This window comes from Blennius ocellaris, assembly GCF_963422515.1.
Source record: "Blennius ocellaris genome assembly, chromosome: 4".
NCBI classification, from domain to species: Eukaryota; Metazoa; Chordata; class Actinopteri; order Blenniiformes; family Blenniidae; genus Blennius; species Blennius ocellaris.
In genome coordinates this window covers 3,949,284-3,964,931 of record NC_137653.1, presented here as the reverse complement: position 1 = coordinate 3,964,931, position 15,648 = coordinate 3,949,284, and the positions used below count along the sequence as shown (strand labels likewise).

Sequence of the window (15,648 nt, the reverse complement as noted above, 5' to 3'; positions counted from 1 at the left end):
AGTGAGAAATGTTTGCAGAAAAGAAAAAAAAAAACAAGAAAAAACAAAAAACCTGACGACATATAATGCACACAGCTCAGTTCACAACACCTGCAAGATGAGGCTCAGCAGCAGTGATTCAGGTGAGTTCTTTTTTTTTCTTCTCCGTTCTGACTCCTCAGGCCGTTTCATAGCGAGTGGTGCAATGCAGAGCATCTGATGCCAGGGAGCTTCACAAAGGCCAAAAGCTCACGGCATGATTTTTTTATTTTTTTTGTGGCCAGGCTGCACAGATGAATCACATACTAATAATTTGTGTGGGTTTGACAGCAGAGATCCATCACCACTCATTTATGCGTTTGTAACAAATTCCTATTGTTCCTCTGTGGGTCAGTAAAACTCTGAGCATCGTCTCTAGAATAGATGTGAGATATCGCTGAGCTCAACCAAATGTTTGAGCTTGAAATTCAAGCAGCTGATGTTGACATGCTCAGTCACCTCATCCACCCCAGCAACTGGAGGGTGGTTGCTCATTGAAGTTGGCCCGGATTAGTGAAGAAAAAAAAACAGCACATATTGTCATTCTGAGACAAAGTCTTTCATTCTCTATATAATTGGCCGACCTCGTGGAAAACATATCGTGAATTATTAAATTGTTTAAGTGACTTTGGGAACTAAATTGAAAATGACAACATGTGGTATGTCCTCAGCTCCTCTCTGCTGAGGACAAATCTGCATAAGTCTTGACAGGAAATAAGTAACCACAGCTACTGTTGCTTGTCCAGTTTGTCATGGATCGCACCACAGCTGCTGTCTGATTTTTTTTTTTCTGCTGTTTTCAACAAAACTCCACTCCAAAATCAAGGCAGTGCAACATTCAAGTGTAAAGGGGAAAAATATATATATATATATATATATATCTGTGTGCGTCTATGTATCTTTAAATATATACTTGAAAACAACTAAAAGAAATGCAGACTGAATACTTAAAGGTTTTATCTTTATTCAGTGCAGCTATATTCTGTGTGTGTGTAACATAAGAAGAACAAGATATCTGCTGCTTATGAATCCAAAGAACACCTTAAACTTGCTGACGGAGTTCACGATTGGTTTATTTCAATGTGTGTCTCTTTTGTTGGGATGGTGGGGATGTTTATTCACGAATGGTGATAATGATGCCAAGCTGGGTAAAAATGGATGGAAAGTTTTGGGGATATTTTGTTTGACAATATTAAGTTTGTTTGACTCCAGGATCATCTTAAATGCAGTCATCCATCCATCTTACTCTATCCTGTTCAGGGTGGCAGGGCGCTGGAGTCGATCCCAGCTAAATATGGGCAAAGCCAGGGTACGCTCTGGACAGGTCGAATGCAATTACGCTCAATTTAATTTTTACATTTGCAGCCAAGTCAGCACTTATTGACAACATGTCATCATTTAAAATGTAATTCCAAGAGAGAGGCAAGCATTTCTCAAATATGTGACCTGACATGTTTGACTTAAAGTGCATGTTTACCTCTGTCAGTATTTCAAAATCATTATGTCCTTCAGTGTCTTAGAGGAAGTTGTTTTTCATCTTCACACATGATGATGCAACTAAACTGTAATAAGTTCATGAAGGCTGCACAAAAGATAACTCACATTTTTTTATGAGGGAGGAGTTACAATGAGCCGCTGGATCATCCCCAATGCAATAAAAACAAAACTCTCATAAGTATAATAGATGACTGAGTGCACAAACTTTCTCCCCTTTCAATTCGTTTCACATTGATGTCGGCTCTATAAAGATGCCAGATCTGGTTTACACACTAAATACAACACACAACTAATTTCCGTATAAAACAAGTCTTTCTTTGCCCTCCCAGCATAACTTGTTTCATCTTGCCAATCTTCTTTTTTCTTTTTTTTTTAACATCTGATTTTAATGCCAGCGTTCTTGTCACATACCCAATTTTATTTAAAATGCATGAAGAGGCTACATTGGCAAGTTAATCATAAGATCACCCTGCAAGGTGACACCATGTTGAGTTGGAGGATAAACATGAATAAAATCTAGTGAGATACTGTAAAGCATCGGCGTGCTTAAAAAGAAAAGACTGAATTTGTCTGTGGTTGTCCTGCTGAGGATCAGCCATGTGCAATGCTGACTGCTGTGCATTTGGCTGCAGAAGAGCAATGGTGATTACTTGTTCATCATCACCAACGCATCTGCTTCACCTCTGTGCGACACTGTTTCTAAAAATGATCTGATTTAGAATCGGAAGCAATCCAGCATTTCATTTCCTTGAAGCCATGAATATTTTTAAATGGTAAAAACTTTAAGTGAGCAGTGCAATTTCAACAAATTTGACTTCAGTGAAAGCAAATCTGTTTGCTTCAGCCCTTAACCGCGAGCATCTCTGCATATTTATAGTTCGTTCCTCTACCTGTGTTATGCCAGAGCCTACCACTTCAGTTCCTAAAGATTGTTTTACCCCATAAATTATTCATGGAGTGCTACAAATGCTAGATACACAGATTAGGCGGGAGCGTGCAGCTTTCAGTCTGGTTGAACTGACATGAGTCAGACCTCTAACAGTGTGTGTTTTCCTCTCATCTGCCAGGCAAAGAACAAGAGCCCCACTGCTTCAGACCTGTGTCATCACACTCAGCATCACTTTCCTCTCTGGCTTTGAGAGTCCACTTGCACCAAGAACTTTTGTACGCTCAGAAAAGGGCCTTTTTTTGTGCGGTTATATATGCATACTTGTATATGCCCTTGTTATTTTAAACGTTGCCTGTGTATCTGCTGCATTTTCTCCTTAGGTTTATTTATTCAAAACAATGCCAAGTGAGAGACATTTCATATGGTGACATGCTTAAAAGTGGAAAGTGGAAAACGGTCAGAGAAACATCAAGCACATCAGAACCGAACACCCATTAGAAAACTCGTCTATCAGCTCAAACAATGTTTTCATTTAAAGCAGATTTCATTGCTGTGCTGAGTTTGAAAATCAGTACTCATGGCATAAGTGGTCTTGGATTAGTAATTATTACCTGGTGTATTGATCGTTCTATTCGAATGCAAGAAGAAAAAAATAAAATCCCCAAAGTATAACCTATGCTGCCGCTGTGTTTATTGAGTTGCAAGACTGAATTTGCCACCTTTTCATAGTCGAAGCTGTGTATATAGAAATATGAGGCTCAGATAATTATTAGTTATATTTTCTGTAGAGCTGAGCAGTGCTGGAGAATGAGAATGGGACACAGTGCGCCCTCTAGTGATGATTGCAGGTACTGAATATGTTTCAGAACAGCACATGGAACTCGCTCTCTGCGTGAGATAGTTTGTGGAGAGCTTTTGCGTATTATTGTCTCTGAATCTGTGCAGCATAAATTATTTTTGCCCATAACTTATTTCATGTCCATGGAACAGATAACACAGTGGAACTGTTGAGCCCTGAGCACGGGTCAGGATTCATAGGACTTCCTATTATAGGAACCATACTTGTCCACAATACAGCACCTTATCATCGTCTACACTTTCAAGAGCAAAAGCACAATTACATTCATTCTGTCTCATTCAAACATGTGCTTTAAAAAAAAAAAAGTCTTTACATGTTGTCCTTATTCTGATCCATAAAAAATGCTGTAACCATGAAGGGATACTTCCCGCAGGGTTTGGCCTCCAGTTTGAGTTTTATAGGACCAACAGTGTCTTTAAAATCAGTAGTGAATTCTTCCAGGTGCGTAGCCCAGTTCTGTAAACCAACAATTCATCTGACGAGGAAACTTGCTTCCAACGTTTAGCTGGATCGTGAGATACTGTCCCAGAGTCCTCTGGCATTTCACTTTCAGCTGGCGTCACTATGGTTGCCGTCCGAGTCAGAGTCCTCGGCCTCATCTGCAGATCCAGTTAGGGGGGGGTAAGGTCTCGGCTGGTCCAGGTTGACATAGGTGAGCTTCAGGTTGATGTAGTGCTCTCCTTCCAAAGAGGACAGAATCTGATGTACCTCTGTGACCAAGCTACGGAAACTCGGTCTGCGCTCCGGCACTGGATCCCAACAAGCCAGCATGATTAAATAGCTGTGGAATGAGTAATTGTGAAAATGATTGAATGAAAGCATATGTGAATAAATATGCAAGCCTCTAAGTAAGCCTCTGAATGAACGCTATTGTGAGCTGACATATGGTAACACAGAAATGAGCCCAGGCATAAATTTGTTATACGCCTGTTGAATTAAATTAAGATGCTCAGACACATGTGCTGTCGTTATAATGTGCATGCTTGTGGATATTGTTGAGGCGCTGGTGTGAATCTTACAGAGTATCTGGGCAAAACTGTGGCTGTGGCAGCCGACGTCCCTTCAACAAGTAGTGAGTGATGTCATAAGGATCCACATCTGGATATGGGCTGGCACCTCTGGTTAGCAGCTCCCACAATAGGATGCCATAGGACCACTGAGGAAGACATAAACATTTTTTTTACACAAATATAGAGCGCATCAAATACAAAATTCCTCTGCGTTAACGTGAGCATATTTAAAACACTCACCACGTCAGACTTGGTTGTGAACTTTTGTGTTTGTAGGCTTTCAATTGCCATCCACTTCACCGGAAGCTTTGCCCGCTTATGATCCTGAATGCTGTAGTATTCCTTATCATAGATGTCCCTGGCCATGCCAAAGTCAGCCACTTTCACGGTGAAGGTTTCGTCAAGCCTGCAAATAAAAAATATCAAAAGAAATGAATTCATCCACAGAGGCTCTCCTTTAATAAACATAACTCTTGACCAGCGAGGGGCACAACCAGAGGGCCAGAATATAGTGGAATAGTACTCCTAACAATAAGGGAAACTTAACGGCTATGGCTGCTGATTTCATGAAAAAGGTAAGAGTAATAGCAATTTCTAACAGGGTGAAATGTGGTGAATTGATCTTTCTTATTCATGATATTAACAATTTATACATTTTTGAAAACTGACCCATTGACAGCTGCAATTACTCCTCAAAAAATGTACACGTCAAACTCTCGCCCCTATATAAACTACACATTTAATATTTACATTAAGAAACAGTTACATATCTTATAAAAGGACAGAACACAGTATTTTCCCGACAAAGCACGGGTCCGTAACTAATCCCACTCACATGCAGTTACGTGCAGCAAGGTCTCTGTGAACAAACTTCTTTTGAGCTAAGTACTCCATGCCCTTGGCAACCTGAAGGCCAAAACCGATCAGATCCTTCACTGTCGGGTTCTGAAGGCACAAAAAAAACAAAAACAACAAACAAGTAAAACAGAAATTTCAATTAATATTTTTCAGGGGTCAAACCTGGTTAAAAGGTAAAAAAAAAAAAAAAAAAAAAAACAGGTTAAAAAAAGCAAGTATTATCAGTCATGAGTGTCCTTTAAATTACCCTTTTCTCTGAACGGATGAAATGACGCACGTCACCGTGCTTCATGTACGGCAGAACCACCAGAGGGAGCCCTTCTTTAGGCAGCATGATGCCCAGCAAAGACAGGATGTTGGGGTGATGGAAACCTTTCATGATGATGCCTTCTCTAAGAAACTGGTCCACTTCACCAAAATCTGTGATTCCTGTCAGTAAAAAAAAAAACAAAAAACATTGCATACATATACATATACATATACAGATACGTATATAGGCTCGTTTGTCACAAAAATGTGGATTTTATTCATGAAATATAGAAATATTCACTTACTGTTCAATGATTTAACAGCACAGTGAGTCTCCTGTTTATTGCTGTCTATTAAATAACCGTGATACACAGTTCCAAAGTGACCTGTACAAGAGAGAAAAGAGCTTATTGAAATATGAAAGAAAGAAAGAAAGAAAAGAAGGAAAGCAAGAAACCAAGAGTAGGGGTTGTTTACCTTTGCCAATAACCTGGTTCTCTTCGATTCGAAGCATCTCAGCGGGGATCAGCACGTCCTTGACCTCTTCCAGAAGATCTGAGCTCAAGCTGACCATTGAGATATTGTCCCTCGGCAATAAAGGAACAGCCAAATGATCATAGCTGGCAGCGTACAGTAAACCTTGAAAAGCCACTGCTCCTGAACCCGATGTTTGGCTGGACAGATCCACTGTGACACACAACAGAAGCATGCAAGGGAGACAAATATCACCTCTGTGGAAAGGTTGCAATATAAATTACAGTATCAGCAAAGTTCATGTCTAATATACAGCATTGTACTTGTGTTTCACCAAACTCAGTGCACAAAGGTCTATTTGTCTACTGGGACAACCACAATGTTCAAATCAAGGGACAAGGAACAACAAGGAAACATCGCCACTGATCGATGGATGATTTTATTTGAAGGTCTAACCTCGTCTGTAGTCACCTGTTGGAGAAGCGTCTTGACGGCTTCCCATACGGCTACGAGACAACATTGTTGACAGACGATTTTCAATGTTGGCTGAAAGGACACAAATCATATATCAATGCATCACCCAACAGCAAACAGGCTGTGTTTGGGTGAGTGAGTAAAAAGTTAACAGTAAACAACAATGTAAGAGTTGAACAGAAAAACATTAGAATTTGACAAAAAAAAATGCATTGAGACACAGTGGACGCTTGCTCACCTCTCTTTTTCTTCCTCAGATGAATCATCACAGTCAATGCAAGGCAAGCGCCAACGACGAGCGCAGCAATGATGCCCAGGACAATGCCCGCTATCACTACGTCGTTGTTGCTTTCACGATACACCACCGTACCCACGTCGTGAACTTCCCCATTCACACGCACCTACGGCAGTAAAAGAAAAGGTTAATTGGACATTCTCTCGTCTTAGTTTATTAGTGATTGGTTTATTATGATGATGAGGAAGCGCAGTGTCTTACTTTAACAGGAAATCCCTCACTGGGGATAACGAGGCCCTTGGGAATCCTGCAGGTCAGCTCATTTACCAGAACCTGAGCACTGCAGTTCACGCCGCCGATGAGCATCTCGATCGTCATGCACTTGCTCACTGTGTTCAGTTTGCTGTGCTGTGTAACACACACGCGCATCTCAAAACATCAGAATGCACTGGAAAAGTTCATTTTGCCACTCATCTTGCGTTTCTTTTGTTTGTTTGTTTTTTTATAATTCAACTGAATTGTCGGTAAAAAAATTTGTATTGTGAACATACATGCAGTGAAACTTCAGTGTCTCCGGGTTTCAGGACTAACACGTTGTCATCGTTTTCAAAGGGAATGACTTTAGCGTCATGGTAGTAGTCAAAACGTTTCTTCCAGAGGTTGCTCTTCCCATCGATGTGAATAGAAATCTGTCCCATCTCAAACTTTCCCTCCGGCATTTCCTCTGTGAAAGCAGGAGCCCTGCACTTCATGTGAGTGGCATTTCTTGGGCCATCGCACACCTCAAGTGAAATAAGGAGAAAATAGTTACAAAAAAAAAAATACAATACAAATGTTTATTTTTCCATTTCTTTGAAGAAATAGTTAGTGTTGAATATTTAAAAGATTTGTCGAGCGTAGCTTTTACAAACAATAACTCCTCGGACATTTAAAAATCAGCAACTAATAGAAAGCAGAGAACCTTGTAACTGCTACACAAAAACATTATACAAAGGCAACATTTGTGACATGAGCAGCTGAATGCCTAATCCTGAAGGCGTGCCAGATATTTCTTCTTCTATCTTCTCAAAGCCATAGTATCAAGACTCCACTCACTTGCTGGACAGGCTGCAAGGGGTGATTATTGGGAGTGTACTGAACCACAGTTTTGTGGGCGGAGTCAAGATTTTGACCTTCGATGACCAGCTGGGAGCCACTGCATGACAGCATGATTGGAAACAGGTAAATAATAACACTGACTTGTTTTAAGAATGAATGTTATTTCATGTGAGGAGTTTTCTTTTAAGACAAAAACATCTCAGGTTCAAATCATTGAGACCAGGTCAGTGTTCGTACCTTTGGAAACCGCAGAGGGGATGAACAGATTTAATCAGAGGGTTCCTCTTGTAGGAGAACATCTTGCTGGCAGTCACTTCCAGGCTGTCAATAGAGACTTTCACAGGTACTTTCCCGACACTTGTTGCTGCTGCTGTTTGGCAGACGATTGAAGATGAAATCTCCGTTCCTTCGGAAACACTAAAACCAACAAAAGTCACTGTCAACAAAACATGCAATTCTTAAAATATGCAATTAGGCATGGAAAAGCTGTTAAAGCAGTAGCCCCAACCAATGTAGTGAAAATAATATTGGCATGTTGAACATTTGAGCAGTTTACCTCTGAATCTGACACTCTCTGTCGGCAAAGTAGACTTCTCGCTGTATCCCAGAATTGAGATAGTTTCCTGTCAGTGTAACAGTTGTTCCTCCAAACATGGGTCCATAGTCAGGCTTGATGTCAGTTATGACGGGTTCCTGATCAAACACAGGCAAACACATGACTCAATAAACATCATTTCCATGTATGTCTTAACTGAATTTATTTTATACGTAAAAATGCATTTAGGTCTTTATACTCACCACAAAGGAGAAGCCACCAATCTGAGCTGTGCCTTCAATCGAGTATCTCCCCTTCACCAGCCCCTCGTGCACTTCCAGAGTAATGTTGAGGTCCTGGTTTGGTCTTTCACCGTGAATTCTGAACACCAGCCTGTATTACAAAACAAAGTGAACAACGTTGTTGAAGGTGACGCTCCGGTGAACGAGAGGTTTCCAGCCACACACACCCATACAGTCAAACACTAACATAAATGTAACTGTTTATTGTGGATCCTCTTCAGTATTGAGGTTCCATATAGCATTTGGAATTAGTTTCTCATATTTGATTGTTAACACTGTGATAATGTAAAGAAATGCACTCGTCCAGCTGAGCTGATTCACTTGCTTTGAGATTCAGTACCTCCCAACTGGATGAATGATAATATGCACAGACATTACCACACAGATGCAGTAATGACAGATAGAAGTTATGTCCTAGTCAGACATTGTGTAAGAATGTGGCTCTTGAACTTAATTAATAACCACATGAATATCAGCACCAGGTAACTTGTTGGAATGTGTTGAGTATAATGAAATGCTTCCAATAGAAGGGACCAAAAAAAAAAAGAGAGAGACGATGTCTGACGCGTCATCGTCAGAGACACACGGAACGTCTGCAACTCACTTTTCACTGTTGCTCTTCACGGGCAGGACGGTAGCCAAGGTACCAGAGCTCACTGTGACGATGTGTGTTTTGCCACTGACGATGCTCGGTGGCCGAGGGGACTGAAACTCTGAGCCGCACAGCGTCACCTCCGTCTCTCCGCCGACGGGCGCCGTTTTGGGGAAAAACTGCAAAGTCACAAATAAGCGGCAACAGTTTCTCTCTCAGTAGAAGAAGAGTGCGGTGAATACAGCCCGGTGACTCATTCTGTTTAAACTTTAATCAGTGGCTAATCAGTCACACTCAAGCAGCAGCTCTACCTCTGTTATGACAGGCGCACAGGAGTCTTTGTTCCACGGTGAGGCACACTCATGCTGCCGCGAGCAGATTCCCGAACACCAGCCACAGTTCATGAAGCGTGGAGCCGTCAAACACATGGAGCAAGTCATGAAGTGTGCACAACCGGGTCCTGCAGAGGGAACCTTGAACATCTTGATTCAGGAGAGAGAAAGATAGGGGGTTGGGCCATGAAAGAAAAATAAACACAGCAGGAACTACGTGCAACAGATATTAAAGGTGACAATGAGAAAAGTTAGAATACTTCAGTTTACTTTTACTACTGGAGGTGCATTTTGCTTTTTCCCTTCCCATGTGGATCATTTAATCCCCATGTTTGATTGAATTCATGTTCCTCCTGATGCAACCTACGCTTTGCTCATGGACCCACAGTAGGGGGGCCAATCTGCGGAGGGATTCCAACTATCAACCACTAATTTCACATATTAATTCATTCTGCACATAAATAGTGTAAAAATGAAAAAAACACCCATACAGAAACAGAAAAGGCATGAATCAAATGTTCTTCCCCCTCTCTTACTGCTCCAGGTCAAACAAAAGGATAAAACAAACCAAATATGTACATTTTGGAAAAAATGTTTCTATCTTAAAATTTTTGTTGCTTCTGACAGGAATTATCTTTCTTTGTATTGCTCTGCAATTACACTACTATAAGGACCCCACTGTCACTTTGCATCACCTGTTATCCCTGTTAAACCCAGTAAAGAGATATAAACTAATATATAAACCTTTGCAAATTGGTTGGATTGGACTAAATTCCTGTCCTGTATTTAATTTTTTTTCATCATTTCACACTGCCAGCTTGAGGTTCAAAACACTTTCTTAGAAAAAATGCAAGCGATTTTTGAGGGAGAGAACTAATGACCAAATGAGGTCATTGAGGCAGCAATACATTCTCCGTGTACTGTGTTATGTTCGTCAATGAGCTACTTTATACTTTCCTTGTTTAGTCTTTTTTTTCCATTTACTTGAGGTTTCTGAACACACAAGTTCCCATTATACTGCTAGAGCAGGAGGTGTGCACTGCTTTGGTCACATCTGAATAGTATAATAAAATATCACCTTATTTCCAACCACAAAGAGTAGTGAGTCATCCGGGTACATGGCTGCTGTCCTGGATACTGCGACGTCTCCAAGAGAAAAGTTGGCAAAAACAACTGGCCTGTACAGTGTAAGTATCACCTAGAATGGTGAAAAATGGGAGGTTACATCATAAGGACCGTCACATTTAATGTTTATTACATGCATTTGCACAAAGCACAAAGCCAGCTAATAAAACCCCCGACGTCATGTTTACCTGCAGTATTCTGCCATCCGAGGTACCAAAATGCCCCAGAGTAAGATTCCCAACGGTGTTGACGAGGACTGCGGTGAAGAGGACGTCTCTCATCTTGCTGTTGAAGAGGTCCACTCTGTAGAACGGCTTAGACACTAGAGTAGGCTTTTGAGTGCATGTGTCATTCCCTTCAGAGCTCTGTGCAAACAAGAAAACCACATTCAGCTTTAGGAATTCACGTATTTGGGATTAAAGATTCAGCCGACGAAGAGGGGGAAATATCCGTCAAGGCAGAGACATATGGAGATCAGTAAGTGCATCACTATCCGTGTACTTTTGTGGCATTGTAAAAGGGACACAGTGTATCAAGTCATTCATAAAGAGGAAATGCTCTCATCCCAACTCCAGTTATAGTAACAGCGACAGGAAGGTCATAAAGCAGAAGTGACTTCAGCTCTGTTTACTTGATGACTGTTTCTTAGAGCAGGCTATCAGCGGCTCAGGCTGGACTCCCGATACCTTCACATGTAAATAAGAGTAGACGGCAGGTCAGCAGAGCATGAGTCAAGCTGACGTTTCCAAAAAAAAAAAAAAAAAAAGACAGGGTATGTTAAACTAATGGTAAACATTCCACTACAGAGCACTTAAGCTGACCTGCACCAGCATGTCTCCCTCTTGGGGGCTCAATATTCTCACTCTTTGATCTTTGAGTTACTCTGAATGCTTACAGTTTACGTTTTGATACGTACAAATTGCAGCTTACAGTATTAAACACACAATTCCAGAAAAACCACTACCAGATTTAAATTGACGGCTTTATTAGATAACCAGTGTGTTCCATATTTCTCTCTCTCTCTCTCTCTCTCTCTCTCTCTCTCTCTCTCTCCCTCTCTGCCCCTCCCTTCTTTAATATTCCTCTATTTCCCACTCACACCAACTGTGTAGACACAGTCCGACACTGACCCTCCCCTTGAAATTCCATCTTTTTATCAGCAAGCTTTTACAGCTTGCATTTATTGGCACACATCCCGAGTACACGTCTGTGAAGGCTCAAAGGACACACATTGAAATCCATAAAAGGGAAAGACCACACCTTTAGTTTTTTTTTTTGTTTTTTTTTAATTCCAGTTTGCGGTTCTCCAAGAGTTGCTTTCAAATTCACGCTTCAGTGTCTCTCTCTTCTGCTGGCTTATCAGAGAGCATGAGAGCATCTTTAGAATGAAAATCTGGGACATCCTGTGCATTTCATCTCAAAATACAACAACAAAAAAACAAACACTTGGACGTGTAAACATTTGCCACCCTGATACTGAGAAAGCTCGAATGTTCTGACTGAATGAGCAGCGGAATAGTGTAGCAATGTGTGCAGGTCACACACTGACTCATCCACCCCTCCCTTTGCTTTCATTGAGCACCCACACACACACACACACACACACACACACACACACACACACACACACACACACACACACACACACACACACACACACACACACACACACACACACACACACACACACACACACACACACACACACACACACACGCATACACATACACAGGCACACAACTAACAGTACTGTCTTCAAAAAAGCGTGTTTTTCATTTTTTATTACTCAAATCATATCAACGCAGTACAAGTGATCCCAAGTGATCTAATTACACAATGTTTGTCTACACGGGACACTTCCTGTCTGTTCATAGGTTGACCTTTGTACGGCTCCTGTCCTCTGATGACACTCGGGCATTAAAAAAAAAAGAGAGAGAATGGAAAGAAAACAGTTTACTCACCTCATGTGGGCAGCTCTCGCAAGCCTGGAAGTGACACAGACCCCTGGACAGCTGCTCTGTACCTGAGCTGCAGCAGGCCTTCACACCGATTTCGATCGCACGGTTGACTGCAGTCAAAGGGAATGCGCACACGGCCGAGTTCTTCTGCGGCTCACCCCGATCGTTCACCTCTGCAAACACCCCGTACAGAATATCCTCTCTCACATCCACCCTCAGGTCCTCAGCCAAGTCCTTCCCTGCTCGGCCAAAGTATGCCGCCTGTAGCCCGTTGTACACAATGTCCCTGAAACTGTCCTTCCATCGCTTCCTGCGCTTTGGTTCGTACCGGCACTCCAGGACCACCTCTCTGTACATCCACATCTCTGGGATCAGAACGGGCAGCCGTCCCAGACGAGTCTGAAAAGGTGAATCGCCCCTGGAGGGATTTTCCCTCTGCAGGGACAGAAAATAGACATAGTCCTTTGTGGAGAAACTATATATGTAGTCAATGCTGTAAGAGTCGCGCAGACTGGGGAGGACAGTGAGGCTGTTTGAGGACATAAGAAAGCCGTCTTCAGTTGAAAGTGGCCTCATCACGGATATGGACCTCCTCGGGTACCTCTGTGTCACTTTTTCATTGACAGAAGCCGCCACGAAGAACAGAGACGTGGCTCCGTGCTGTACGATGGTGACCGTCGTGCCAAGTGGGCTGGCAAGACAGTCGGGACAGTGGTCTGGGAAGTTTTGCGTCTTCTTGTATAAACACATAGGTTGGGGCGTTGGAGCACTAACGTCAATAAAGTAACAGATCCCGTGCTGAGTACTTCCACAAATGTACAAGTATGGCAAAAACTTTCCATCGGGATCCAAAAGCAGGACCTCGTTGTCGGTGTCCACTTGGTCCTCAGGGTCCGCCTCGATGTCGCACAACAGACACGTCTCACAGTCTGGACTGCCAACCGGTCCCGTTTTCACGTCCCATTTTTTTTCCCAGGCATCATTGATTGCCACTATTTCATTCTGGCATGCGACGTACACCTCTGTAGACTCACTGTCCCAGTTCACCGCGATGTTCTGTATTTGTTTTTCCGTTTGAAAGTGTGGCAGGGAATACTCGACAGTGAAGTCCTCCGACGTTCGAAGGGTGGAGGGACATCGGTGCTCCCCCGAGGCCGTTGGTGTTTGTATCCATATGCATACTGCCAGCAGAGCAGTCACAGTGACCATCTCCACGTCACACTCCAAGGTGATCGAGTGTTACCTGCAAGATACTTTCCTCCAGCAGTACATTCTGGAGAACCGGCAGGAGCTCTGTGAGGGAAAACAGGAGACAGTTGAAGCTTCACAGACAGACTGCGTGACTCTCAACAGAGACGCATTTCTTTTGAAAGAGTAGGTGGATTCTATAAACATGTTACTGCTGCCTGAAGAGGGGGAAGAGGATCAGTTGCTCTGTGGTAATCTTTTCTGGAAAACATTGAGAAGGTCACAGCTTGTATATCAAGATGTATGGGACTGATGTGTATTCAACTGGGCTAATGAAGCCAGTGGGAAAATAACAAGTCGGTAGGGTCTGGTTAAAAATCTAAATGGGCAAGACATGACAGGCAGTAACATGTGGAGCAACCGTGGCAGTTGTCGAGCCTCCACAACCACCATTAACACAGACAAAGTAATAACTACATTATGTGTGTCACAATACATATGCTATCTCAAAAAGTCAATTTCAATACACGGAATTAAAATGACTATATTTATGAGTCGGTACAACAAAATCAAACTAATTTAAATCCAAATGGTTGTAAGAATGACTCTTCAGCAACTCCTATTAGAACCATCCATTATGATTATAGGTATTATAGAAGAAAAATAGCTGCACAAAAAAAGAGCAGTTGAATAAATTAGAGATAAGTGTAATTTCAGTCACTAAGGTGGAACAATAGTTAAGTCACCTTCCACCAAAGTATGCAAATGAAAATCTTACCAGGCTTTGGGAAAAGTGGAGATCTCTCTGAGAGACTGTCCAATAAGCTCTTAATTAGAAGTCCTGATGAGGTGATAAATATCCTGTGACGGTGAAGCTCCTCGCTCTGACCACACTCACCTGACAGCCTCACTGCCACTGACGCTCACTTTACTCCCAGTGGCACCGAGCAGCTTCATGACGGACGAAAATTGCAGCCTTTGACCAAGAAGTGCATCCTGTACACCCCGTCAACATAAAAGCAAGAACCAGGGGCGGAAAGAGGGGAGGAGAAAATACTATAGAATGCAGTACAATAGACAGCTTGATATACAATGCAGTACAATGTTATGGAATCGAGTACACGGAGTTCACTCATCATTAATCACATTCACACCCCAATGCAAGGCACTGTCACTCCAATTTGAGGTTCTGTGTCTTGCTCAAGAACACTTCATCTTGTGGACAGGGGGATATGGGATTCGAACCTGCAACCACACAATTAGGAGATGAAAGCTCTACCAAACAAGCCATACCGCCCTGTACAATACAATACAATGTGGTAAAGTAAAATACAATGCAATACAATAAAGAACAATATAATACAGAACAATACAACATCATATAACGTGATACAATGCGTAATACATTGGGAAGAAAAAAAACGTCAAAAAGTCATAATGATCATACATTTTTTATTATGTTTATATAATTATGTGTATTTTCATGAATTTGAATGTGCAACAAGAAAATGTGTTCTTTATCCTCAAGAGACTCTTAACCGTTTGTGACACTTCTACAGAAACAAGCCGGGTTTTATTTTCCAGTCGACTAAAGGGAAGTGTTGCAGTAGTTTCCGCTGTTTCACGGTGATTCCCTCCGGAGGCGCTGTCCTGTCAAGCCGCACCCGCAATGAGGAAGTTTGGAAGAGTTGCGAAATCTGACCGCGTCTTAAATATCCTCCGTTTCCTTCCAGTATCGTCTCCTATCAGCAGAGACTATACTCTTATCCGCTGTCAGTGCGTCACTTTTACTGTTCTAAAGGGGAAAAAATGCAGATACCTTCTCAAGGGGGCTTTTTTGTGTGTGCCAAAAATGCATTTCTTTCGGGTGAGGACTGAAGATACTTTTCAAAAAAGTTGGCAGCTCCAGCCAGGAAGTTACGAGAGGAATGCATTCGCTCTTCAAACTTTTTTTT

The 15,648-nt window shown here is 42.0% G+C and overlaps 1 protein-coding gene across 3 annotated transcripts; it reads right to left on the bottom strand.

Annotated features, from left to right (window-relative positions):
* Window positions 1-1,343: 1,343 nt before the first annotated feature.
* Window positions 1,344-14,590, bottom strand: LOC308129697 (macrophage-stimulating protein receptor-like). Of its 3 annotated transcripts, none has more exons than XM_080495720.1 (21): window positions 14,472-14,590; window positions 12,509-13,798; window positions 10,736-10,912; window positions 10,501-10,620; window positions 9,402-9,572; window positions 9,103-9,269; window positions 8,460-8,589; window positions 8,218-8,354; window positions 7,899-8,078; window positions 7,659-7,758; window positions 7,115-7,345; window positions 6,825-6,971; window positions 6,567-6,729; window positions 6,311-6,400; window positions 5,858-6,067; window positions 5,686-5,766; window positions 5,379-5,560; window positions 5,109-5,218; window positions 4,514-4,679; window positions 4,283-4,419; window positions 1,344-4,044 (listed from the first exon to the last, which is right to left on the bottom strand). In XM_080495720.1, the coding sequence occupies exons 2-21, from the start codon at window positions 13,712-13,714 to the stop codon at window positions 3,813-3,815; spliced, it is 4,137 nt and encodes a 1,378-aa protein (XP_080351846.1). In that variant the 5' UTR covers window positions 13,715-13,798; window positions 14,472-14,590; the 3' UTR covers window positions 1,344-3,812. The 3 variants fall into 3 exon arrangements, with proteins under 3 accessions (XP_080351846.1, XP_080351847.1, XP_080351848.1); XM_080495721.1 differs by having other exon boundaries at window positions 6,326-6,400; XM_080495722.1 differs by lacking the exons at window positions 1,344-4,044; window positions 4,283-4,419; window positions 4,514-4,679; window positions 5,109-5,218 and having other exon boundaries at window positions 5,402-5,560; window positions 5,682-5,766.
* Between the last annotated feature and the right edge of the window lie 1,058 nt (window positions 14,591-15,648).